Below are 27,815 nucleotides of genomic sequence, written 5' to 3'. Positions count from 1 at the left end.
TGTCGGGTGGTCAGTTGAGGCCCGGGGTGCCAAAGCCTGCTTGTAAGGGCCTGTGGTGACATCCTGCTGGTGGCCGTAGGGACACGGGGCCTGGCCCGTGCAAAGTGCCAGACTGCCGAGGTGCTTGGTGCTGTGCAAACCACGCCAGGACAGAGCGCCTCAGTCTTCCTCTCCCCGCACAGTGCTTGGCAGCGCAGCGTCGGCATCCTCTGACAGCTCCTGGCGCAGAGATCCGCGGCTCGGCAGGAAGGCTGTCGTCGTCGTTTCGCCTCCTCCTTACCGCCGGTACGAGGCCGGGAACGGAGAGCGGAAGGGATGCCCCCTGTCTCCGGGGCTGGCGGCGCCTTTAAGAGGCGGGCGGCGGGGCGGGAGCGGTGGCGGGGCCGGCTGCGGCTGCGGCTCCCCCCTCCTTCGCCGCGGCCGCCCGGAACTCGCAGCGGCGGTCGGCCATGGTGCAGATCGTGACGGTGAAGACCAAACCGTACGGCGACCAGAAACCCGGTACCAGCGGGCTGCGCAAGCGGGTGAAGGTCTTCCAGAGCAATGCCCGGTACACCGAGAACTTCATCCAAAGCATCCTGGCCACCGTGCCGCCGGCCGAGCGGCAAGAGGCCACGCTGGTGGTGGGGGGGGACGGCCGCTTCTACATGAGGGACGCCATCCAGCTCATCGTCCGCATCGCCGCCGCCAACGGGGTAGGGCTCCGGCGCCGCGGGCGGGGGGCGCTGGGCTGCGCTCCCTGACACTCGCCTTCACCTCTGGGCGGGGAAACGGTATCGCCCCGGGGCGGAGGCTGGTCCCGCTCCGCGGGGCTCCGCGGGCAGCGCCGCCCTGCGCGGGGAGCGGGGCGGGCCGGCGGGGGGTGCGAGCTGACAGCGGCTGCAGGAAATGGCTGGCGCGTTGCGTGTCCGTGGCGTGGATGTAAATCCGTGAACGTACACGTGAGCTGATGAGGCTCAGCGTGAGGGCAGCTCGTGTTTCACGCAGTGAAAATTACGTGGTAGCTTTACCTCTCTTTGATACGTGCAGGCGCAATCAGACTTCTGCAGGTGCGGAGGTGGGGAAGTGAGTGCAGCTTTCCTGTTACTGCTTTTTCTTGCTTTGGGCGATAGTTGTGTTTTCCAGCTAATGGCACAAACCAGTGGCACAACGCGCTGGTGGTGAGGTGCGCTGGGTGGGGAGCAACGTTTCATTCCACAACACTGGACAGCATCTTGCTGCTGCAGGCTTCACCCCCGTTGATTCGTCTTGCTCCTGTCATTTGGTCAACCCAAGAGAAGCCCAGCAGGGAACGTTGGTAGGGATAGCTGTGCTGAAGCTGAATTTGCAAATGGAGGCTTTTCCTTACATTTGATTTTTTCCAAATGAAAAACATCCCCTTCTCCTGGGACACCTGACTGCTCCTTGTCAGCAGCAAACTTTCTTTCTCACAGACCAACAAGGAGAGAGTGGGCTGAGGTTGCTTAGTGGTTAGGGATGACATTAAGGTAAAACCTTAGAGTTGCCTATTTCAGCATCGCAGTGGCAATCGGGTGCCTCAGTGCGTTTAAATGTCTGGCTTCTTAAGGAAAAAATAAAATTGAGATCGCTGCCTTCTTATGGCATAAAGAAGCAAATAACTGTTTCTTTTTAAGCCATGTAGAAATTTGTCTTTTGTGAGTTGTGGTAGCTGTTCAACTTTCAGTCCGTGTCCCAGCATCCCTTAGCAGCACCGGCCTTGCTGTGTGCACCTGTGGAAGTGATGGATAGTACAGCCTTCCCTGATGGGAAAAGCGACAGACACTGGTTTATTTATTTGTTCTAAGAAGGGGTTGGAGTTGAAAGGTACAGCGTTCATGCCTCACTGCACGCACAGACAGCACCTTGGATTCCTATGAATAAATAGACCGGGAGACTTGTTCCCTGGGATAAAGCCTTAGTTTGTACAGGTTTTTGGATGTGCCCCTGCGGCCTGGTGGGATGTGGCAGCCTTCCAGGCACCAAGGAGTTCTCAGTCATGTGTGTCTCAGTTCGATTCCAGAAGTGAGCAAGGGCCTGAAGGTAGACCATGCTAGGGCCTGATTAGGTATCTTCTGGGGAGGGGGTCGAGGGCCAGTCACTGCTCGAATCCTCCACCGTGATCATGCAGACACTCATATACGTGCAGCATTACAGTGCTGAGCTTTCTGCCAGAGTTGCAGAAGCAGGTCCCAAGGGCTGCACTTGTTAATGGGCATTTGCCTTGTAGTATTTTGTCCGCGTGAATTCAAAGTGCTAGGACAGAATTGGCTCTAAAGTCAGAAAAATATTCTGGAAAGGCAAGAAGGGAAACGGGAGGTAGAGGAAGAAAACGGGTAGAAGAATATGTGGGTTAAGAGCCAAGACACTAGTATATGAAGTGCGAAGTTTTACTTTAAAAGCTCTTCGTTCTGAATCATTAATTTATAAAACAAGATAACGGCCATGGCCTGAGACAAAATGTTAGACTATTTCAAGCAAAAATTTGGCAATGTTGCAGCATTACCAGTCATCTACTGACACAGGTTCTGTATACCTTTGTTGTAGTAGAACAGAGGTAGTGGTATAGGCTTACCAGAGTGCTGTAGAGTGCCATGAAATTATGCCATTTTTTCCCCCCAGAGATTCAAAGAGGACTGACAGGTCAAAAGCACCGCAAAATCGTAGATCTAAGTATCCCATTTAAAAAAGAGGAAGAAAAAGACCTCATAAGGGAGCATTGAAGAGAAGAGCAAAATATCCCCCAAATTCTTTAATAAAGAACAGCAGGCAAAGCCTGAATAAGTAACCAGAAGGAGGTACAGTGAAGTGATCTGCAGAGTACAGAGCCATTGAAAACTTGATACACAATTGTTGGCTAAGTTTGAGTGGCACTGGCCACTGCCATAAGACAGAGCAACTATTGCATTGCCAAACTCAAGAATGGCAAAACCATCAGGTCCCAAGAAACGAGGTGACTAAAAATAGAAAGTTTCTTTAGCAAATGCAAAATGCTAGTTTTTAATAAATTTCTATGTACTTGCTTTCCTATTTTGGAATGGTTAGGGGATGCTTGCTTTGTGGTTTTTCTCTGTAATTGCAAGTATTAGTTCCCTGATAGTTACCACAGTGTAGTTGAGTAAGAGCCTATGAAAATCCTGTTTCTTCATAATAAATGTGAAGTAACTGGAAGTCGCCTACCCTTCAAAGAGAAGGGTGGACTACTTCTGTTAACCGGTAAGAAAGTATACTGCAGAACAAGGAACACATGGTAACTTGTTCCTGGAGACTGTGGTTTTGTCTCAGTGAGTGCTGGGGCTCTTGGAGGGGGTGTCTCCTGATTCCAGCAGCCAGGTCTCAGAGACTCGGTAATCTCATGCTGAGAAATACCGCGTAATACAGAGAAAACTCCAGAGGTGGCTGCACTGCCCTGTCTGGACACCTGAACCGACAGTGCTGTTTTGTCTGTAGAGAAGTGGTTATTACAATGCATGTGAGGAGGGACTGGTATATAGTTACAGCATGAATGTGGTAAAACTGAAAACAAGAAGTAAGGGGTAAAGATATAATGAAGATAAGTTTGGACTACAGTCTTTTCTAACATAGCTCTTCTGATTGCTTGATTGTCAAGGTGTGTTATACCAGGCTGTATTCACTCATCTAAAGTCAGCTAGCCAGCCAGCCACCTGTGCCAAAGCAAGTGCTAGAAAACTGTATTTCTGGTCCTAGGGATTAAGAGGTGTTTGGATTAATACTTAAAATCATCTGGTTTTAAGATCTGGTTGAATCTGGTCCTCTTGAGCCACAGGAGAAACCTGAGGACCACAGTTTATGATTGTTAGTTTTACAACATAAAAGGAAAGGATGCTAAAGTAAGTTTTAGTTTTGTCTCCATATGGAATGGTTAATATATAACTAAGGACTTAGATTTGACTAGCAACAACTCAGTTTGTAGTTGTGCGATTACAGAGTGTTTATCCTATTTATAAGTTTGTATTTATATAAGTAAACTAAAATAGAGATTGTCGGTTTTGCCATTCTCAGTTGGCATCCAGTGTAGCCTACCTCCTTTGTTTTGGCCTGTTGTGCCAGGTTTCCTTGATGTTATTTCCACATAGTTAGTGAGTCTGACTCTTTAATTACATGAATAAAAGCTTAAAAGCTCCTGTTGGAGCATCACCTGTTAGAGTAGAATTGTGGCTGTACAATTGCTTTATGTCAAAAGCATGCAAAAATTACAGAATTGAAGCTATAAATCTAGATCTGATCATATAGCTAGCACCAGGTTGATTCACTAACACTGTCACCCGCTATTCAACAAATTTACTGTGCCCCTGGTTCCTTCTTAAATAAACAGATTTTGAAGTGCTGCAAAGTAGCTACATTAAAGCAAATTGCCTGAAGGTGTTTTGAATGCCAGGTAGTGCTTTGCATGTTAAATACTAGCCTGGTTTTGTTTTGCTGCTGAAGGACAAACAGTGCTTTTATTAGAAATACTGCTCTCTACCCTAGAAAGTTTGGTTTCCTGGCTTGGCTGCTATCAACCTTTTTCCTCACTCAATTATGCCAGGGAAGCCAAGTGTTTAAACTCTGTTGCATTGCTCAGCAGCTCTTTATTTGCCACTGCTGTACTTTTGTAGCTCTGCTCCCTTTTTATGTGCTATTCTGCCACAGCCTCCTGACCAGTTCCCTTTCTGACAGTGCCGCTGAGCCCGTAACAAGCAGTATGGTGCAGTGCAGGCTCGGAGAGCCATGTTCTGGTCCCGGCTAGAGTGTGCCCACATTCCTGGCCTCAGCATCCCAGCTGTGGAAGGGGCATAGTGGGACCAGCGCGTCTGCAATCTGCTTTGGGCCTACTGATGGGAAGTGTTCGTTATTGCTCACCCCTATCTCAGCCTCACTTGTTTTTCTTACCTAGTTTTTAAGAAACCTGTTACCAACGTCTCTTCTTCTTGTTCCTGTCTCTGCACAACACTGTGCAGTCAGCCTTAGCCTTGTAGGTTTACAGACCTTCATCCGTTCAGCAATCGGTATCGTTATCCTGAAGAACAGACTGCCTCAGTCCTCAGGGTCAGATCTTCCCTTTAAGTAAAAGCTTCTGGTATTAAAAACATCAAACTAAAATGATCATAAAGAAAGTTCTTCCAAAAAGCAATCCCTGTGTACCAGAATTAGATGCAGTGATGCTAGATCCTACAGGCCATTAAGAAAAACCTTTATTTCTGGTCTTTCTTACGTTACTGTTTTTCTCAGAAGTAGAAATTGAGATGTAATATCTAAAGTAAGAAAATAGATACTAACTGTGCCATGAGCATTCCCATGCAGATATATCCTGGCTTCAAATTATGGTGGGTTTTAGAACACAGCCATGCATGCAGCAGCTCTTACAGCTTGGAGATGGCTTTTACACTAGCTTGGCTTCTTTTTGCCTGTAAAGTTAATTGGCTTATATCAGTTTACAATTGAAGGTTATTAAGGCAGTGGCCAGGTTGTCCAGTTTCAGTGCCTTTTTTGAATTTTAAACTCTACAATAATGAAACTCCAGCTCAAAGGAAGAGCTAAGGTGCTTTGCAGTTAATATCTGCAAATCCAGCAGACAGAGTTGAAATTCACACTAACGGGTTTAACTGTAATCTCCTGGAACAATGACTCCGTATAACCTCAGCTCTGGCTGTGCTAGTAGGGCAGCAGGACGGAGTCTAATGCCTTCTCTTTGTCAAGGCAAAGTTTGGGATAGGTGAGCTGGACTGAATAGGTGCTACCCATATGTCTTATGCCAAGACAAAGCTGCACCGGTATCAAGAAATGCGCTATAGTGGGTCCTTGCCATCCTGTCGTGGTTCTCTCTGAGCTAGCCAATATGTTGATTGTTTCAAATGATGACCTGGAACGTATCTTAGAAATAAACAGAAATAACATAGGATATCAGTAAGAAGAAGTGCAAAGAAGGATGCATAGGCAGAAGTAGTAAAATATGAATGTAATATGTACATTTATAATCATAGTACAAGTTGCAGACTAACATACTACGTAGCAGATCTGATGAGTAGACCACAAAGACTGCTGGCAATATCATCCAGTTATCCAGAAAAACAAATGTCATTCCTAGATTTTTAAATAAGGTTGTTGTAAGTGAAACCCAGGAAATAAAGTCTCACCAGGAATGTAAGTCGTGATCTGGGGTACAACCCCTCGAAGTGGATGCGGTCTGCTTGGGGGAGACTCCAGCAGGAATGACCTGAGGTTGGGCAGATGGGGACAGTGAGGAAGGAATGAACTTAGCCTAGAGATGGGGAAGCATGCTGGCAGTCTGCAAACATCTGCAATGATGCTGCAGGGAGGAAGGTAATGAATTGTTCTCTGGCCTGCTGGGAATAGGGAAAGAATTAAAATTGCAACAGTGGAGGTTTAGGCTGGAAAAGCATTTTGGAAGCTTAAGGCTAATGGAAGGAGTGTGTTGCCTGGGGAGGTCATTGAATCTCTGCCTTGGGAAAACCTCTAATGAGAACGGTTTGGGTAGTGTTGACCCTGGGCAGGGTCTGGGTGACCTCTCCACAGCCCTTCCAGCCCTTTTTCCCCGCTACCGTACTTCATCCTCTTTTTAGCCCTGGGCCCACAGATGAAGCTTCTCTAGCACATCCTAGTAAGTCTGTGAGAAAACACTCGTGTATATCTCCCCCTCTCCCCTTCTATCTGCACTGTTGCCTGCAATGTATAGCCACCTCACTGTCACATATGCATACTGTGGGTTACTGGCTTGCTACCAGACAGCAGCTTGGCTCTGTACATCTCAGACCAGAGCTTCTGTCCCTGATCCTGCAAGGTTTAACCAGATATGTCTTTGCCCTCCCTCCACTCTACAAACTTGTTTGCATTTTGTAGTTCTGGATTTTTTGGGTTCAGGTGCTGGTTTCTAAGAGGATCCAGGGACAGGGGCTATCTCTCAGGGGGCTGGGGCCAGAAATCCTGGATCATTCCTGGGTCTGCTCGAGGTAAACCACCTGGAGTCCCTCTCCCGTCCCCCGGTGCAGGGGCAGAACAGCAAACGCCAGGGCAGTCCAAGGTAATACGCAGATTTGGGTGTGCTTTGAGGAGCTGACCTTTGAACAGAAAGTTTCTCAATCTTGGTTGCTGGTGTGTACTTCTCTCCTGGCAAAGGGAGGATCCGCTCCTACTGGTGTGGCAAACCTGGAGCCCATCGTAGTATCTATAGCAGCCCTGCAGATGGTGGTTTCATCCCTAGCCCTGCAGAGCCCTTTCTCTGCCACCCATCTAGCTTGTCTCTTAATTTTAACTGGGGTACAATGTACGTACAGAACAATGTCTCTTAATTCTGGAGTGACTGGTATGTACGTGGTTGCACGTATATGCACTCATGCTGTCGAGACGGTGCCAGATATTTTGCCTTTCTGGAATGTCTACAGCAACTTCAAAACTAGATTTTTAATTCTTATGGAAACAAAGAGTTCTGCAGTTGGAGCAGCACTCCTTGTATGACTAATAGGCTTGCAGTTGGTCTATTTATTTTACTTTGGCTCCATCTGTCTTGGCGTTGCCAAATGTCAGACACAGTAGTGGCTGCCTGGATGAGAGTTGTACTCGGGCAGAAAGTGCATAGTTTTGGCAGCTGAACAGCGGGGTTGTTCAGGGCTCCTGGCACCCTCTTAAATGGTGAGTGTGCAGGCAGCAGTGCAGGGACTAGAACTTTCCTGTGTGCAGGAGCTAGGGAAATGTGATTTCTGTTTTGAAGGAGAGTCACAAAATAAGTGCAAAATACCTGATTTGACTCCATTTGTTCCCTGGGGTTTCATGCAGTGTAACTTTTTGACTAATCACAGAAAAAGAGCATAAGGATAATGCCCACTGAATGGGGAGAGAGAAGTGTGAGACAGAGGAACGGGAAGAAGCTGAAAGGAGAGGAGAGGGGCTGCTCATGGAGGAGAGGGCGTCCTGGACCTTGGAGAAGCCTGACCCAAGGGTGTTTGCAGGGGATGAGAAGAGGGAATTACTGTTCAGTCTGGCTTTTGCACAGTGGGTTTTCCCTCCCCAACTGTTTTGCTTGCCTGAATGTCAAAATACAAGATGTAGCTCGGAAGAGGGCTGTGCTGAGGATGGGTTAGTGTCGGAGTGGGAGGTTGGGAGAGCCCGGCAGCCTGGTCCCGGGCTTGGGGAAGGCTCCAGATGGCCGCGGTCCTGAGTGGGTGGGATGAGGGAAGATGGCAGAGCTCACGCAGCGGGAGAGGGGATGGGGCAGGGCCTGACAGTATTGAGCCAAGGAAGGAGCTGCGTGCTCTGCAATGTTTTACTGAGGTTTAAGTCTTCTCAAAATAGTCTTGTTTGTCTTTTTATCATTAACCAAAGTCAACAGTTAGTTCATAGTTTTAACTGTGTTCTTGCATGTCTGAAGTGCAAGACAGGGGACCTAAGCCAGCAAATGTCCTGCCTACGGCAGATTGGCTGTTTGGAGGGGGAAACACCCTCGCCAGCCTCTGACTGCCATGAGGAATAAGAGACCTAGGAAATATGACCACAAGGAAAAATTAAGAAGATTGGTGTTGTTTACTGTAGCAAAGAGAGGGCCCTCAGAGTCTATATGCTAAAGGATTTTTTTAATGTGTGAGAAGTTGTCAGGAAGAGCATTACGATCAATTTGTTTTCTGTGTCAGCTCAGGAGGACTGAAACCACAGCAAGGAAGATGTACGGCAGATTGTAGGAAAACACTTCTAACTGCAAGGCTAATTATGCACTAGCATGGCTTACCTGGAGAAGAAGATTTGAAGAACAAGTTATATCAACTTTCTGGAGGATGCCCTAGGTGTACTTGATCCTGCACCAGTTCTGGGGAGGGAGCAGATGACCTGCTGAATTCCTTTCCAGCCTGTAAGTGATCTGTAATGATCACAGTCATGCAAGCAAAGCCTCCCAGATCACAGACCAAATGACCCTTCCCCAGTCTCTGCTCCAGTCCTTAGAGGTGGTCAGGGATCCACCTCTGGTGAGGTTTTTTCACCTCTGAATCTTCTGGCAACCATGTGATCACCAGCCCCTGTACCGGTCCTGGTTGGGATAAACTAAGTCACCAGTAATTGGCCAAATAGTGATGCACATGTTGCAGGAAAGCCCTTGGGACCGGGTGAGCATCCCAAAGGCAGGGTTGGTGTATATGCCATTCTTGTCCCTATGCTTTATATGCACTATTTTATATTTCGTTTGATAGAATGTGTTTCGTTTTATGTATGCATGACCAAAACCTTCCTTTCCAGCTTAATTTAGTTTGATTCCTCTGTCCGATACATGTGCACTTAATTACATGCACAAATTCCTAACCCTGCATAGGCCTTTTCCCTGCCGGTAAGTCCGTGTGCATCTCCTCCATGCAGCCGTGGGAGCTGGTAGGTGGCCTGCGCCCTCCTCCTGTAACTTAATGCTGTGGCATTTCACAGGGCAGCAAGTTTATCTCGCTGGGAACAAGAATGAAAGAGCTTGCTTAGGCCTTCTCCTGCCAGGGGACTGTCCGGTGTGAGGCTCCCCATAGCTCATTTGGGGGGCTGGATTTTGTTTTCTATGCCACTAGAGGGAAACCTGTGCCTTTGCATGAAAATAAAGGGCATCAGCTGCAGGATGCTGAAGTAGCATGGATGTATAAAATACAAACCAATTGTTTCTAGCTGCATAACCCAGGCAGTCTCGCTGTTAGTGTGTCCTGGTTTCAGCTGAGATAGAGTTAATTTTCTTCCTAGTAGCTGGTACAGTGCTGTGTTTTGGATTTAGGATGGGAATAATGTTGATAACCCACCGATGTTCTAGTTGTTGCTAGGTAGTGCTTACACTGGTCAGGGACTTTTCATCTTCCCATGCTCTACTGACTGAGAAGGCTGGAGGTGCACAAGAAGCTGGGAGGGGGCACAGCCAGGACAGCTGACCCAAACTGGCCAAAGGGACATTCCATACCATGGGACGTCATGCTCAGTACATAAACTGGGGGAAAGCCGGCCGGGGGGGCCGCTGCTCGGGGACTGGCTGGGCATTGGTCGCCAGGTGGTGAGCAGTTGCATTGTGCATCACTTGCTTTGTATATTCTTTTATTACTATTATTATTATTATTTTATTTCAATTATTAAACTGTCTTTATCTCAACTCACAAGTTTTCTCACTTTTACTCTTCCGAATCTCTCCCCCATCCCACCGGGGGTGGGGGGAGAGTGAACGAGCAGCTGTGTGGTGCTCAGTTGCTGGCTGAGGTTAAACCACAACATAGTGTAAAATACGTGTTGTCCTAGTTCTGCAGTACACGTGCTTCAGTGTGGTTTGGTGGGAAAAAGAGAGGAATTAAGGAATCAAATTCTGAGCCCGTACAAAAGAAATTGCTTCTGGGGCTCTGAGACAAGAGGGCTCTGGATGGATCAGGCAGCTCGGTTCATGTGCGGTGTGTTCAGGCCAGCGCCCTGCAACATCCCGGCATTTGTCTAAGCCAGTGTTTGCCCCTTGGGCAAGCCTGGGTAGGCGGCTGCGTGGGGCAGCAGCCTTCGCGGTTCCCGCAGATAGCTGAAATAGCTTTGCTTTCTGAGAGCAAACCTGAATTAGATTCCCCTTCCCTGAGAATTAAATCCCATCCCTAGGGAGTAGACACGAGAGCTCGCCTGGCTCCTTGGCTCCCTCGCAGGACCTGGCTGACGCCTTTGCAGAAGGTCAGGTAGAGCCTTCGTCTCCAAAGGTGTTTTCCTGCCTTCAGTCATGAGGTTTCCCCTCAGTCTCATACAAATTACCCACCTCGATTTTAATGTACTGATGAATATAACAGGATCTCTTTACCCCTTGGAAGAAAATCTGCCAGTTTTTGGAGCAATGACAGAATCAGCACCTCAGGAAACAGTGCTGTGAGTGCCTTCATAAATTGTCACAATTCAGCTGTGAACACATCTCCTTCTTCCCCCCGCTTTTTAATAATGGGACAAACTGAGTCATTACAAGATGTATGTTCTTTAATTGCTCCAGTAATATCTATAAATTGTTTCCAGCAGCTCGGACAGAGGGCTCCGAATGTTATTGAAGAGGTTTGGAGGAAACTCTGATTTCAATCTAGCATTCAAAGTTACCATCCTCATGTTCAGGAACATGATGCTTCATAAAAGTTTCTTGGTATCTGAGTCTCTTCTGTATGTGTTAAAGCTATTCATTTTGAAGCAGCTTAATCAGATGCAGTTTTCCAAAACATTTGATAGGGTTTTTTTGTGTTTTTTTATAACTCTGGGTGCATATACTGCCCTTGGTGAGACTTGTGTGGGTATTCAGTTCAAACCATTGCTGTTGTGGCTTTTTAACTACTCTGGATTTTTGTTAGTCAAACAAAGGTTGACTCACTATTCATTGTGGATAACGTCCCTGCGTGTGAGAGGGAGCCCATGGAGAAGTCAGGTTGTCAAAGCAGGAGTCGTATGAGCAAACTGTAGGTAACAGATCTGTTGCCTTCCATTTTAAGAGTGACCTTTAACTCAACAGACTTTGCAAAATAACTCCAGCAGAGCACTGCCATGCCCGCTGGAGGCTTACCTCCCGGGGACCTGCCGCCCCAGGGAGCGGTGTGACGGCCGGCCCCGGCCAGCGGCCTGGTGCTGCTCTGCAGATCTGCTTGGCTGGCGAAAACGCTGGGCTCTGTGCCGGGGCAGCACATCGGTGCATCCGAGCAGAGGGCTGAGCTGCTCACCGCCTCCCCAGTCGCCCCTGCCCTAAGGGAGAACGGGATGGATTGACTGTGCTGGGCTCTGGTGGGTGACAGCACGGAATGACAAGGAGCTGTGCCTGTGGAGAACAGAGGACGATAAAGACGACAAAAATCCCCTTTTCCCAGCTGTTTCAGTGAGGGACGGCAGCGTGGAATTGTGTATTCTCTGTGACATTGATTCTCCACAACAAGTGCAAGAAAACGTCTTCAGTTACAGAAACTGCATTCAGCTCAAGGTTCAAGGAGCTATTTTTAGGTGCTCAGCAACTTCACTGAACTTCTGTCTAATAGGTGGGCCATTGCTGGTGTCAAGATTGATTTTTGTATTTTGGCATAATTTACTTTTTAAATGCATTTGTATGAAAAAAGAACATGGAAGACGCTCCTCTGCCTCTGTTGACCATGCCAACAGCTCCTTACAATGACCAGAAACCAGGAACCAGTGGATTACGGAAGAAGACCTTTTATTTTGAATCCAAGATGAACTATTTGCAGAATTTTATCCAGAGTATATTTTTTTCCATAGACCTAAGAGAGCGACAAGGATCTTCTATGGTAGTTGGAGGTGATGGGAGATACCTTAATAAGTCTGCAGTGGAACTGATAGTCCAAATGGCTGCTGCCAATGGGGTTGGTAAATGTTAAATGACTAAATTCCTGTAGTTGTGTAGCTGATAAATGCAGAAAACCATAATAAATGAGTCAGTATGAGATTTAATTTCCCCAAAGCTGCTAATAGTTAACTTTTTAATGTAAAATCAGTTTGGTAGCATAGAAATTACTGGTTTTTCACTTTTAAGTGATGCAGTTGGATAGAAGTATGTGGGAATACACATGCAGCAAAGAAAATAAATACTGCTTGGTTTTTGTGTGTTCTCGTTTTGTGTTTTGACATGCCACAAGCTATTGGCACCTGTGGATTTCATAGTCTCTCCATCAGATCATAAAACCCTGATAGTGTTCAGAAGCGAAGTAACTGGTAGAGCCATGGCTCGCTGTTCAATGGCAGCTTGGCAGAAGGTCTTTCAGCATTGGTCTGAGCTGCTCAGCAAATGAAAAGGCAAAACGTGGTTGTTTCTTTCTCAACAGGTATAAGTTGTGGCTATGTGATACGTACTCCGGGAGCCTTTGAAAATTGAAATAAGATAAGAGTTAGCAAGTGAGTGGCAACCTTTACAGTGATCTCTGATTGTGCTGGAAATCTGTATTTTGGAAGCAGAACAGAAGGCTTGTCTGTTTGCAGTAGAGCACGGTTTGTGCACTGCAAGACTCTTGGGCATTGGGGTTTGGTCTTTGTTTCCTTCTGCTTTTTAAGAAGAAAAGACTCTGCTGTCTCTCCTGGATCACTTAGTGCAGAGCAAACTTTACACTAAGAGACCTGGCTCTTAGGAATTTGTTTGACAGAAAAACTTACCTGCTCACAACAGGGTAATTAGTAGTGAATGGGAGAATAGGAGAGAACCCTTTTTTTTTTTTTTTTTTTTTTTTTTTTTAAATCGATGTCTTTTCCATCTTAGGGGCCGGGGGGGGAATCCTTTGGCATTGCAAATTAATGTATTCCTCTTAAGTCAGTGTATGGGCTGAGCAGAAGAGCTGGAAAATGTGCACAAAGAGCCAGGCCTGCTGCTTGCACTGCTTGACACTAGGACAGATTTTCTGCTGGTAAAGGTGAGATTAGACTGCTCTTCACCAGCTGAGACTTTCCCATGCATTTCTTTCCAGCAGTGTGGCCCATGTCTGGCTAAAATCTCATTTCGCTGCTGGTTTTGATTTTTTTCATTGATTGTTTTTATAGAGTCTGGCTAATAGCTGTGACTAGCAGCACTGTGCTCATCTTGCTCTATAGAATAGAAGGGATGAGTCCAAGGATGTTTTGAAATATAAAAAAACACGAAGAGGGCATGCATATCGTGTTTTGAGTATGTGAAAATCACTGGGGGGAGGAGGGGGGCCGCAGGAGGTCTCCTTTATTGCCCGTGTGCATCTTAGTGGGGCTTTCAGTAAAACTAGCGTGGAAGTGTTGCCTGGATTGCTTCGAAGTGCTGTCGCCACACAAAGCGGGTCTGTTTGTGAACGGGTCTGTTCTGAGCATTCTGTGAAAGGTATTTCTGCATCATTACATCCTTAGTTTTTTTCTCATAAGAAATTCCAGATAATTAAAAAAAGATTAAGTGTAAATTGCTCAGCACGCTGCCGCACTGAGCAACCTTTTCCAGTGGTTACCACAAAGGATTTAGCACTGGATGGGTGGGGAATGACAGCTGAAAATCTCTGAAAGCCAAAGAGGACCCCAAATCACAGAGCAGCTTGTACGGAGACAAGTTTTTCTTTTCCTTCCTTGCTGCGGGAGCAGCAATGCACATGCAAAAGCCACAGTTCAGGTGTGCGGCGAGAACAGGTTTGGTAAGGACAACAGATTTGATGTGTTCATCCAGCTCTCCTGCAGCTGCTGTGTGGTTTGGGAGAGAAACTCCCTTGTTTTGCCAGTCCTCCGCAGCATCCCTTGAGCTGCATGCGAGGCCTGGCAGAGCACCCATGCAGAGGGGCGTTGCGGCTGAACGTGACCCTCAAAAGGAAGCTGGGAAACAAAAGATGAAGTTTTAGAGAGGAGCTTCCTGGAGACTGCATTAATTCTCAGTGAAATTGAAGGAGCAAGACTTGGAGGCTGGAATAAAACATGAGACAAAGTGTGCTGGCTTGGACTGAGAGTGGGGAAGAAAGCAAAACCTGTGTAGGTTGGGCTACTTCAAATTAAATGTATGGCGTAATAAACTAGTGCGATCAGCCTGGTAGGTAGGCACTGTGAGGGCTGTAATATTAGCTACTATGGCCAGCTGAAAGAAGGGCATTCAGTTTGGGTTTATAAACTGCTGTTTCACATTTATGCTCGTTGTTTGCTAGAGGTGCAGTTCTTTTAGCGGCGCCTCGCTCACCCAGCCAGTCTGTGACAGCTGTAGCATGTAATAACCGATCAGCAGTGAAGCCGGGGCTTAGCACCAGGCAGTGCCGTGTGAGAGGAATCGCAGTCATCCAAGTGCCCTTGGCTTAGCACCGAACGCGGACCTTCAGTCTGGGAATACTGCCTTTTGTTTTCTGATTTATCTTGTGTTTGAATTAAATTCCTCCTCTTTTCTCAGTTGTATACAGGGTCTAATCTCCTCGGTTGATGGAGGTCTGGTATTTTTTTAAATCTCTGTCACCTCATTTGGGGGCTATGGTAAGGAGCGTGTTCTTCCAGAAAAATATTCATCTTCTGTTTTATTACATGAACGCCAGCAACCGGATCCTGATTACCTTGTATTGCTTAGCACATTGGTCTGGATTTAATCTCGGTGATATTACTAAATTTATGGGAAGGAGGTGTGTTACCCGCTGCAAGTAAGAGAATCTGCAGCTGGTCCCACGGGAGTAGGGATGATGTTCGATTTTTGTTTTGTTTTGGGTTCTCTCAATCCCATTGTGTCTTTTGAAAGCAGAGTTCGAGACCATAGCCAAAGGGTTTGGGGCTTGGTTCTTTTTTTTTTTTTTTTTTTTGGTTGTTGTTTAGATGCCTCTGGAAAGCTCAGCTCTTCAGTGCAAGCTGCCATTTCCAGTTGAACTGCAGCATTCATAAAGGAAAATGCTAAAAAGGCACAACAGAGCGCGGTCAGATGCTGACCTTTACTGTACACAGCGGAGAGCTTCAGCAGCCTCCCAGGAACAAGCTGTTTGCTTGCAGAGAAGCAGCATCTCTCCTGGAGGCTCTGGTTTACCTGTCACCAGTGTTTGGGGGTTTGGTGGTTTTGCTGGTTTTAGGATTTGGGACTCAGAGTAGTTTGGTTTGCTCTTTAATTTTCAGATTGGCCGCTTGGTCATCGGGCAGAACGGCATTCTCTCCACCCCCGCAGTGTCCTGCATCATCAGGAAAATCAAAGCCATTGGTGGCATCATTCTGACAGCCAGCCACAACCCCGGTGGGCCCAATGGAGACTTTGGCATTAAATTCAATATTGCCAATGGAGGTAAAGTCACTTGGTTTGTTTTGATTTGCTTTGTTTCTGTTTGGCCGTTTCTTGTGTTGACCCCAAGGAACTCAATTTAACTGTCTTAATATCACAGAGATTCAGTGCCCTGAGCAGTGGGTTTCCCTAAACAGAGCAAGTGATTGATCTGCTCCCCTCATACCCTGATATTCCTCTCCTACGGAGGTATTCCCAGCCCCAGGTCTTTTGCTGTATTTCTGAAGCACACTCCTCTTGCAGTCTGATTCTTTAACGTCTTCCCCTTTGCCCATTTTATCTTGCAGGTCCTGCCCCTGAAGGTATCACGGACAAAATTTTCCAAATCAGCAAGAAAATTGAAGAGTATGCAATCTGCCCAGATCTCCAGGTGGACCTGAGCACCATTGGGAAACAGCAGTTTGACTTGGAGAACAAATTTAAACCATTTACAGGTAAACGCCTCTTCTTCCTCTTGGAAAGTTTCCTTTCAGGTGGAGTTAGCGTGGACCTGCCATGAACGGGCAAGGACATCTGGTGTTTCTGAAGGACAGACGTGGCAATTCTGACCTCTCCTTCTCATCTCCTGGGCAATCCAAGCAAGGACATCGCTCCTGGTCACCCTGGCATCCTGGCTTTTTGGTTTTTTTTTTTTTTGCCTGCATCTGGCCTTGTGTAGATACTTTAATTATATCATTGTTTCTGTCCTACAGAAGGTTGTACTTCAGTAGGTAAATCTGATCCATCAAACTTCACTAAAATCAGGGACTATTCTGTCTGTAAGGCTACCATTAACATGTACTTGTGAAACAGGCAACTCTGTGGTTAAAGTGCATTTTCCTGATTAAAAATTATAGTGTTGGTGTTTAATCTTTGTAACTGATCTTTTTTCCCATGATTTCACATATCAAAGTGCTCTCTCTGAGTGGGAAAGCCATTACATTTCACACGTGACTTTTGTCAATTAGCAGTGAAATATGAAAATACATTAAAAAAAGACTTTTGAAAAACACTTACTGCAGGTATTTTTTTACTACCTCCTGGTGACCTGTGCTTGTAATTAAAAAAAAAAAAGTAATTAAAAAAAAAAAAATAATTAAAAGATTATAGAATTTGGTATTTCTCTCAGTCCCCATTTCTCTGTAGTGGGATTTTTATGTTAATGGGGTTTTCATGGCTCTGTCTTTGTATGGCCTAGTTGCAAAGCTGCAACTTTTTCAAACTATTAGGTGCACAGTTCCCGTTGACTTTGGTGGAAATTGGAGATCTGTTTTTGTATTTTTTTTTTTCTTTCCCCTTTTTTTTTTTCTTTCCCCTCTTCCTTTAATCCCACTCTCCAGGTAAGCAGAGTGGGACTGAGCCCTCTCGAAAGAAATCCAGGGAGCCGTAGCTGGGAGCAGTGTTTGTCTTAAAGATTTTGTTGGTCCGTTTGGTCTGTAACCCGATTAGCAGTGACAGCCTGTAATTAAATTCTTAATAGAGGACCATTATTACTGTCTTTATGAAATGATTCTATGGGATGTTTAAAGGCTTTATGCTGAGCCCCGGCCCTTTGCACTAAGGACTGTCAGCACACCGCCACGTGTAGCAAAATTGTTTTTCTGCAAAGATTTCAGACTCTGAGAGTTGGTCTCTATTTACTTTTTTTCCCAGTGGAAATTGTGGACTCGGTAGAAGCTTATGCGAATATGCTGAGGAACATCTTTGACTTCAATGCGTTAAAGGAACTGCTTTCTGGGAAAAACCACCTCAAGATTCGCATAGATGCTATGCACGGAGGTACGGGTGGACTTGGGTTTGTGGGATTGCAGGGTGCCAGGTGTCCCAAGGCTTTCCCATTTACTTCAGAGAGAAAACTTTTTTCTGGTATTTGTATCCATCATTTGTAAATTTGTTTCTTGTTTTGCAACACGTTGCATTTTTCTTTTTGCAGGCAAGCTTTTTATTCTTTTATATTGTTTTCTTTTGTCAAATATTTGGACTTGGGAAATGTTTGGGGTTCGGGGGGAATGCTGTGTGGCTCACACACATCAGTCCACACCTGAGAGACAGAGGAGGTTAGCACTGATGCTGTGATTCGAGCTGCCCTGGCAGACTTTGCATCAGTCGATGTCCTGTGGAGGTCACAGCAGTTAGGCAAAGGTCTGCCCGTAGATATTTCGGTACAAAAATGGGACCATTGGACTGTTTTATATAATTTAATATATAAGCCAACCTTGTGAGTCTCTTTCAATAGACATTTTCGGGAGCACCCTAGCTTTCTTAGCATCTTGTTTCTCTTGTCTCCAGGCCATTCCCATTCCTATGCTCACTTATTTTTTATTGTCTACATTATTAGCGTTTGAGAGCAGTAAATCCTATTGTACTGCTGGATGTCTGTGAATCACACGTGTTTTGTTCTGTTATATGGGGCTGTCGTACTAATACCTCGGTGCACTTGGGGCATAAGCCCTTCACAGTGGGGTCCTGGCTCATGCGCTGAGCCCCTGGCATAGGCTCATCCTCGCTTCTAAACCCATGAGTGGTTTCACTTATTTAGTGGGACAGCCCCTTAGCTGGAAAGCTTGCTTTGGCAAGAGCTTGTGTGCCTGGATGGATCAGGCTTAAGCACGCCATTGTGCTGCTTGGGGCTTTTGATGTGAGTGCTTGTGCTTTAGTACCAAAACCATATAAACTGACCCAAAGTGAGCAGACCGGAGGCCTGGGTGGTTACGTGGCTGGTGCAGAGCTGCCTGAGGGCAGAGGCTGACTCGTTTCCTCTTCATGTTTTGCTGTGATAGTTGTGGGCCCTTATGTAAAAAAGATCCTGTGTGAAGAGCTTGGAGCCCCAGCAAATTCAGCTGTGAACTGCATCCCGCTAGAGGACTTTGGTGGCCACCATCCTGACCCCAACTTAACCTATGCTGCTGACCTGGTCCAGACCATGAAGACGGGAGAATATGACTTCGGAGCTGCCTTTGACGGAGACGGGGTAAACGGGCTGTTCTGTATTCACCTTTTTGCCCTCTAGTCAGTTGTGGGGGAGTGACCGCTAATCTGCTTTTAAGCAGAGAAGGACGAAGGCAAAGACCTTTTTTTCTCCCTCTCTCCCTTCTGTAATTGCAAGTAGAAGTGAACCGCTTGCTGCAGTTTGCCACCATGGCAATAGTTGGCTACTGTGTTAATAATGAAGCCCAAACTGTATTTAAGTAGCTTTAAAGGCTGTGAAAAATCAGCAGGAAGGTGAAATACTATACAGGTGTTGCTATTTAACTTTTTCAAAACTCTGTATTTATTTCAGTGTAGTCAAAAATCTCTGAGTCGTTGGGTTTATAGGCTGCGCCTGCCAAGTAGAATAACTTCTGCCATTGCAGCCTTTTTGCGCTAAGCGGGGATGAGAGCTGTTTCTCTCTTGTCTTCACCAGGATCGCAATATGATTCTTGGGAAACACGGCTTCTTTGTGAACCCCTCCGACTCCGTTGCCGTCATCGCTGCCAATATTTTCAGTATCCCTTACTTCCAGCAAACCGGAGTCCGTGGCTTTGCCCGGAGCATGCCCACCAGTGGGGCTCTCGATAGGTAGCATCTACCTCTGTACGCAGTGGGAGCAGGGAGGGGAGCCCTGCCAAGGAGAGGGACTGTCCCTTTTTTGTGGTTTAACACATGTCTATAGTGGGAAGTGAGTGCATGGTCCGCCTGAAGGGTGAAGCAGCGTCGGGGCTGCTGTGGGCTGGCTGCCAGGGGAGGCAGTGAAGTTTAATGCATTAAATCCTGTTTGGGGACATGGCAGAGCTGGGCTCCGCTCTTGGCTCTTTCTCTTCTCTACCGATAGGCCCAAACAAGTGACCCTCCCCACCCTTTTTTTAATTTGATAGTGAAACTTTCTTTGTTAAATGCTTTGAGATCTACGACTTAAAATTGCTTTAGAAGAGCTATGTGTTTGTATTTATTCTTTAGTTGCGCATCCCACCCATTTCCCAAATGTTACACCGGGATAAAATAGAGGATTGCTGTACAAAGAATTGCTTGTTGTAAAAAAACAAAACAGTGGCATGACCTGCCTTCAGCGTTACCCCAAAAGAGATGCTTGGTAGCAACTGAAGCTCCTACTGCAGTATTTCACACGGGAGCGCTAAGAGTCCAGCTGTAATGTGACTTAGCCTTCTTACCTTTGAAGGGTGGCCCATGCTACAAAGATTGCTTTATATGAAACTCCAACTGGCTGGAAGTTCTTTGGAAACTTGATGGATGCAAACAAACTGTCTCTGTGTGGAGAGGAAAGTTTTGGTACTGGTAAGTCAGCATTCCTGATTTCACCAATGATGGTGGTATTCCTCTTTTCAGTTCTTTGTTGTGCTGGGTAGCTTGGGATTTATCTTTCATGTGTAGCTGTTAATGCTTCTAAAATAATAAAATAATTTAAAAAAAAGCTTGCAAGAATCACTGGTGGAAACAAACACAATGCTAAAAGTTTTGTCAGGCAAGAGCTAGTTCTCCTTTCAGTTATTTAGGAAGGCATATGTAGATATGCAGGAAGTTTAAGGGCCTCTTTACTAGCCCGGTCATTGAGTCTATAGGGATTAAGTGCAGTGTTAAATGTATTTTTCAACTCTTGGTGGCCAGGAAAACCTTCTAAATGTTTTCATTTCTGGAAAGAAATATGGTTTGGAGCATGCAGTTTTATTAGGGAAGGTTTCAGGTCACTATTAAATCTCTGAGCTTAATAGGGCCCTCATTTTCCTGTTCTAAAAACAAGGTATGATTTATAAAGTTTAAATTAACACTTGCCTTTGAACAGTCTAAGCAAGTTATTAGGTTACTGAGAAACAAAGTGAACATCTTAAGGAATTTACTAGGGGTGTGCACGTGACACAAAACTATTATTTGTGCAGGGAAGTTAAAGTGAGCAGATTTTGCTCTGCATCGGAGCGGTGTGCTCAAAACGCGCAGTGTTCCCGGGAGGCCTTGGCAGTTTCTGAGTTCTCCCATGGCATCTACCACATGGTTTTAACGTCCTGACTGTGGAAATGGGACCTTCCCTGCATGCAGGAGGTCAGCACCTAATTCATGCACAAAGGCTGAGTTTTACCTGGTCTAAATTCTTCCCGACATCTTGTTTTTCCTTCTCTAAAGACCTCTGAAGACCGGGGGCAGCTGGTAGGATATGCAAGGCACAAGGTCTCGAGGGAATTTAGGTTGGATGATCTCAGGCTCAAACCTTGTGTGTTTTCATTCCACCACCCCATATTTCAGAAAAACATTTTAGCCTGTGCGTGGGTGTCTCACAGAGCAGGGATGGCCTTAAATCCCCAAATGCCTGAAATTAAGGGCTTTGTGGAACTGGGGTGCACAGCTTGACATGAAAGGATTACCCCAGCTTTTCTGTAGCTGAGGAAAAGGTATCGCAGACTCTGGTTGAAAGCAGTTTGCTGTGAAGCTGAAGCAGTCTTCAGTGGCAATATTTTCACAATTGAATGCTATTCTGAGACATGGGATTTGGCCTCAGGTTGGAAGGAAAGGAGAATTTCAGAAAATGTGGTATCTCTGTAAAGAAGTCTTGAAGTAAATCGTGAGTAAAGAAAGATTTTGGAGTTTTGTCCTGAATGATTTCAGCGTGCGTTAAGTTTATGTTCTGACTTTGGCTAATGAGAGGGCACCGGCATTTCAGTAAATAAATAAAAACAAAAAGCAGCAAATGATTCATGGAGCTGCTGATAGGAGATGGTCTCTAATGAGCAGCTCTCTAAAATTGTTTCCATCTTTTATTGTATGAACAATGAGCTCATAGTTTCTCTCCATCCCCCAATAGGTAAGTGACTCTACACTACAAATAAAAGTGACTGATTCCATTTGCAGCAGGGGCTGAGAGAGAGGTTTGAGATTTTGGCCATACAGCATCACACTTGAGTGGCCAGGGACTGAAGCCGTTTGAGGGGGACAGATTAAGAAAGGGCCCAGGAGTGTTGGACACCCCCTGCAATGGAAAGGGGGTTTGTCCATCTGGCAAATGCACTTTAAGGAATGAAAAGGAGTGAGGAAGGTTGTTTGATAGTAAGTTAATGAGGAGTTGTTTGGAGCCGGACAGAATATGAGTGCTGAAGGGGAGAGAGGTGAAGGAGCAGCCAAATAGACCCAGTAAAAATTGAAACAAACTGTGACCCGGTGGGACTGGAGTCCAGGAGCAATTAGAGTAATGTGATATGACAGAATTCCTGCTTGCTTTTTTGGGTATTTTATTCCAGCAATAAGTTGATACATCACATGGGACTTCTGTTTATTTAGCATTCCTCTCCATCACCTCTGTACAGCTCTCTGCGCTGTAAAGGACCGTGAGGATAATTTATCGCTGCGTCCACAATAGTGGGATTTGTGTAAAGCGCCACGTAACCCATGCCCCAACCCCCAGCCTTTTTCCCCAGATGATTGCCCACTCTGGCAGTTCTTCAGAGGGTAAAATGGCAGCTCTGGAGTGCTCTCTGCATTAGCAGGCGTACCCTGGCTCCGTGGGATTTCATTAATACCTGTTTGGAGGTTTTCCACAGCTCAAAGGATAAAACTCAGAAGTTGTGCATCTGTGGGGCCCAGCGCCGAACTCGCAAGCCAGAAGCATGGAGTCTGGGTTGGATGTATTCTGGGCTGCCATTTGATCCCTCGTTTAATTTAGGTGTTCAGGGTGCTGTCTAAGTTGCAACACCCTCTCAGGTTTCCCAAGGGCCTCAGTGCTGTGCAGTCCCTGCCCTGACGCTGTCGGCCCCTGTTCAGTGTGCTCCCAGGGCAAGGCTGGGCTGGCTTCTGACGGCTTCCTACTCTCTGTGCAATGCTTGCTTTGGAGGAATCCTCTTCTAGCCAAAACAGGGTCTTTTACAGGCTTTCAGTGCCTGGCGTGTGGGAGTGAGAGCAGGCATGAGGCTCTCTTCTGGTTTCCGCACGTGAACGAAGTCTCTCCTTGCCCTGCTGTTTGCCAGCCCGGGTGGCTGGTGCTGTCTGACAGGCTGCTCTTCTCTCCATTGTGGGGTAATTTCAGAGTCAGCGCGGGCTGACATTTTTCTTGGTGCTCAGCCAGAATATGTGCTGATTTGGCAGATGGTACGTGACAACTGCTTGAAGAGGTTGATGTTAGTCCTTTCTGAGCTGTTCCTTTATATTTGCCCCCACCCCCCCCTTTTTTTTTTTTTTAAGACCTTTTTACCATGCATTCTCCATTACTTCCTTGGGAACAGAATTAAGGATCTGTGAACAATGAGAGAGAGCGAGAGAGCGAGCGCACGCGTGTGTGTGTGCGTGTGTGTTAAAAGGGGCCGAATGTTTTATTTGGGCTATAGGTAAAAGCAGATGATATCTTGGATCAAGCTCATGAAATGCCTTGCATTTGTGAGTTTGTACGGCTGCTGGTTGGATGGAGGAGAGAAGACAAGGTAGGGCCCTAGCACAGACTCTCGTGTGAAAGGAGGTGGGAGATGTGTTTCTGCTGTGGCTCTCTGCAGGCTCCGACCACATCCGTGAGAAGGACGGGCTGTGGGCTGTCCTGGCTTGGCTGTCCATCCTAGCCACCCGCAAGCAGAGCGTGGAGGACATCATGAAGGATCACTGGCAGAAGTATGGCAGGAACTTCTTCACCAGGTGGGGAAGGTGCTCCTGACATCTCACACTTACCTTTGTCCTGTGTTCGACCCTCCAAGGTCAGAGCCCCAAGCACTGACGGCACCAGCATGTGGTACCGCAGTGCTGTTCCCACCTCGTTACACTTGCTGTTTCTGTCCTGTTGCAGTAATTTAAAGCTCCCTGAGCAGTTTGCTGCAGTATGCAACATATCTGGGTTAAATAAAACAGTGGGTATTCACCTTAACCTTTCATGATGTCCAGTTTAGGATTTGTTATTCTAAACATAAATCTAGTAAGTATCAGTCTGCAAAGGCTGTACATTTTATATCTGCAAGGTATCTTTTTTTCTTTTAATGGAGATTTTTTTTCTTGCAAGAATCTTCTTTTGCCATTGGAACAGTTTATTTCTTGAGACCACAAATCACAAGTTAATTTGTAATGTCTTCAGTGATTGGCAATGTCTTACTGAATGGATGCCCAGCTCCTAGGCCGTTATTTACCTGGTTGAGTTTCTGTCCAGTCCCAAAATGCTCTAATTTAAATGGCAGTAGACATGGAAGATGAAAAGGGGAGGAGTGAGAACCAACCTGCACATAAGCAGAGGTGGGAACACCATCTGGAGTGAAAGCATTAGGCAGAAATCTCTCAGCTTGGAAGACCTACATGAAAATTCTGTCTCAAATTGCCAAATGAAAGGACTTGCCTTTTCCTTCTTATTTTTTTTTCTTCCTTTTTTTTCCCCCCCCCACACCACAAAGCCAGCATACATCTGAGGCATTTAAACCTGTGGAAAAAATGCCAAAGTCTAGAATAAAAAGGCAGTCTTTTAGCACCAGAGGTATGTCTGCATAGCAAGCTAAGTGCAATGGTAGGCAGGTTAGCAAGCCTGTGCATGCTTCATCTAGCCAGCGGGGTAAATAAAAGCGGCGCAAATCCCACTGGCAATCGGAGTACAAAGTCTCGGATCTTGATGTGTGCTCCAGCTGCTCTCTGCTGCCTCTCCTACCCAGGTTAATGAGATCAAAGCTGGCACTGGTATGTTATCATGTGCTGCAATCACACCTGCATTTTGCTGTGGGGATGCACACGAGGATGTTCAGGCAAAATTGTTATCACAAGGAACCTGTTGAGATCCTATTGGCAGAATTAGAATAAATTCTCTGCAGTCAGCGTTGTTGGAGTCTAGCCCTCTGTCTTCGATATGCTTAGCACAAGACAGCACAATTTGCGCTTTCATCTCTCCTGATGCCGAATGTCTGTGATATGTTGCAGTGTATCCCACAGATTTGTATTGGATCGTAGCTATATTGCTGCACACAGATTCTCCTCACTTTTCTTCCTGTCCTCTCCTTTAGTAAGGGCATAGAGAACATCTATGGGGCAGACCGCAGTGTTTCAACAAGGGCATCACAAAACATTGCTATTCATTACAGCCTCCCCTTCCTAATCTTTGTTTTGTGGCGATTGGTTGTAGATACGACTATGAAGAGGTGGATGCAGATGCAGCTAACAAAATGATGAAGGATTTGGAGACTGTGATGTTTGACCGCTCCTTTGTGGGGAAGCAGTTATCATGTGGTGACAAAGTCTACGCGGTTGAGAAAGCTGATAATTTTGAGTACAACGATCCCGTGGATGGAAGTGTCTCCAGAAACCAGGTGGGCATAACCTCGCCTGCGCTGAACGTGACTTCAGAGGGATGTTGCGCTGTGTATTTTGGGTTTAATCTTTTTCTGTTGCATTTGCACCTGCTTTAAAGTCAAATGTTGCGTTTGTCCCTTGGAAAATTTTTTCTGCCCTGTGTTTGCTCGTGGGATCCTGCCCTGCGTGAAGGAAATTGCTGCCTTGGAGAGGGAAGGGTCTGGAGGCTGCTCCAGCCCCAACAGGGCCCGGAGGGGGAGCAGAGCTTCCCTACAGCCACCCCAGAGGGGAACGAGTGAAGGAGCTGAGTTGAGGGGGTTCCTTTGGGCGATGGGTCACCAGCTGAGAAACGGGTTGTGCTGAATGAAGGGTTGAAACCCCACTGGAGCACGAGGCACAAACCCTCCTGTTCAGGTAGCATCGTGTCTCTAGCACTAGAACCCCAGGTTGCTGCAAGCAAATCCTCCCTAGATGCACTTGTCTCTGAGGTGATGGCACTCCTCGTGTGCTTGTCCCTAAGAGGGCAGGCAGCAGTGCAGGGCGGCTGTAACGGGGGGATTGAGTTCCAGGCTCCAGAAGTCACAGGGATATTAAATACATGTGAGATGAGTAACCTGTCACCAGAGATTATTGAAATAAAAACGTCCTGTAGAGGGATTGGTTTGACAGCATAACATGGAAGCATAGTAAGTGGGAAGGAATAATAGAGCAATCCTGCAGGAATGATTGCCTTGCCTGTGGGATGACAGGAGCATTTTCTTTATGTCCTATTTTTGTGGAAGAGCAGTGGGTTGGTAATAGTGTGTCTGACAGAGAATCGGTGCCTGGCTCTTGTTTCCAAGCAAGCAGTGGGGCAAGGGACCTTACAGCAGCAACGTGCTTTGTGTTCAGGAGCTCTAGCAAGTTCTCTAGAGTAGGTTAGGAGGGACACTAGCTCCTCCGGGAGTGGGAAGAGGATAACAGAGGAGCCTTCTGTGGCTCTCTAAAGAGGAGGAGCTCGGGGATCATGCAGGTCAGGCATAGCCATGCTGGGTCTCATGGAAAATACCTTGGGTACCCAAGAGGCACGTAGCTGAGAGGCTCTTCTCCTCCCCTTCTCTCTTACCAGGGCTTGCGGCTCATCTTCTCTGATGGCTCCCGCATCATATTCAGACTAAGCGGTACTGGCAGTGCTGGAGCAACCGTGCGGCTGTACATTGACAGCTATGAGAAGGATGCTCAGAAGATACATGAAGACCCACAGGTAAGCACTGCATCTCAGTCATGGCATCGCTGGCTCCCAACCTTCCTAAAAAGCTTAAATCTTTGCTTAGCACTGCTTTGCTTAGAGCTCTGTGGAGGTGCTAGGTATTTTGGAAGCAAAGGCTTTGGTACCTTTAATCCCAATGTAAATAGATTTATTAAAAAAAAAAAAAAAAAGCAGCTCTGTGTGGAACAAGTGTTACTTACTCAGAATCCCTCACAACTGCGCCTGCAATGGCACATTAGTTTTCCTGTTTATGTTATATCTGTGGCTGGTTGCAGGTGTGGGAGGACACTGTTTCAGTCCTGAACTGACCTTCTAGTTCAAATGTTGCATCACTAGGGATAAAATGAGCTCATTCCTATACCAAATTTGGGAAATACTTGTTTAAAACAAATAAAATGGGGTAAAAAGATGCAGTTGTATGTAAGATGGCACTGACCTCTTCTGTACTAAGTTTAATACATGTTTGTTACAGCATCATTTAAAAATACTGTTGACCTCTCTTGTAGGCACGGGAGGAAAAGAATCTTCATTTTATATTCCACAGCAAACAGTCTTTGAGCTCTTTTTGCATAACTTACTGTGCCATTATTGACAAAAAGACTGGAAAAAACCTTCACATTTTGAGAGGCACAAACTAAACTTACGATTTAACTGTCCTGTGCCAGTGGTGCAACGGAGTTCGGAGTACGGCACAATGAGGGTGGCAGCAGCAACACCGGAGCTGTGCTCGGGTTTTCTCTCCCAACCTGCATGCGGTCATAACGCTGCCTATGTCGCTGCGCCATTCCTCTCACTGGTCCCGCAGCTCATGTTGTGAACCTGAAACAGTCCCTTGACCAGCAGTGCTGAGCTTTGGGTGTCCTGGGCTGACATCAAGATGCCTGCGAGGGAAGGGTGGATGCATTGTGTGTAGGCTGCGCGTGCTGCTCTGCTCCGCGGTTCTGAGCCATCTCTTTCCTTTCTGCAGGTCATGTTGGCACCTCTCATTTCTATTGCACTGAAACTTTCACAGCTTCATGAAAGAACCGGCCGCACCGGTCCGACTGTCATAACATAAAGGCTTGGTCAGACACCGTGCTGGAGTGCACACCGAGTGAAGGAAGTCAGCCTGTCTCCCCTTTTATTGTCAAATCTGTCACTAAAAGAGGAATATTAATTTTATCTCTGTATTTAAGAACACTATTCAACTGCTAAGGATAGATAATAAAACCCAGCCCCTGTCAACACCTTGTGTGCACGTTGCTGTGCTGCTTTTCTGTGTCACACAGCACTGCTGGCAATTTGTGTATGGTGCTCATTAGCACAGCCTTTTGGTTTAGCATATGTACTTTTTTTTTCTTAAACAAAAGACTCTAGAAATAACAAAAAGACTAAGTTCCTCAACAATACAGAGGCTTTTTTCTGTCTTGGAAACTTTCGTGGAAAAGAAGCTCAAATACTTCATCTTTGTTAATACATAGTCTTTTAAATGTGATGTCTCTGAATAAGCAATGGCTATGAATTAAGGCTGAGTATTTTTTGCTTACGTGGATTTTTCCCTTTCAAAAACAAATTATGTAAATTGATCTCCATTTGCCTTCTGTATAAGAAAAAACCCACAACAAACCCTCCACACAGAAATAAGCAATAACAAGCATTGCAGGATATTAAACTGATATGGGCTACAA

General features: G+C 46.1%; 1 protein-coding gene across 2 annotated transcripts; it reads left to right on the top strand.

The window, feature by feature from the left end:
• The first annotated feature begins 411 nt into the window (after positions 1-411).
• PGM1 (phosphoglucomutase 1) lies at positions 412-27,815 on the top strand. 2 transcript variants are annotated; one of them, XM_076340016.1, is made up of 11 exons: positions 412-695; positions 15,538-15,700; positions 15,985-16,131; positions 17,330-17,455; positions 18,457-18,647; positions 19,081-19,235; positions 19,834-19,949; positions 23,141-23,276; positions 24,733-24,916; positions 26,008-26,142; positions 27,116-27,815. In XM_076340016.1, the coding sequence occupies exons 1-11, from the start codon at positions 450-452 to the stop codon at positions 27,203-27,205; spliced, it is 1,689 nt and encodes a 562-aa protein (XP_076196131.1). In that variant the 5' UTR covers positions 412-449; the 3' UTR covers positions 27,206-27,815. The 2 variants fall into 2 exon arrangements, with proteins under 2 accessions (XP_076196131.1, XP_076196130.1); XM_076340015.1 differs by lacking the exon at positions 412-695 and adding an exon at positions 11,645-12,329.

The sequence above is a fragment of the Aptenodytes patagonicus genome, chromosome 5 (assembly GCF_965638725.1).
Source record: "Aptenodytes patagonicus chromosome 5, bAptPat1.pri.cur, whole genome shotgun sequence".
NCBI classification, from domain to species: Eukaryota; Metazoa; Chordata; class Aves; order Sphenisciformes; family Spheniscidae; genus Aptenodytes; species Aptenodytes patagonicus.
Note: the sequence above shows the minus strand (reverse complement) of the source record. Positions and strands in the feature narration are given on the sequence as shown.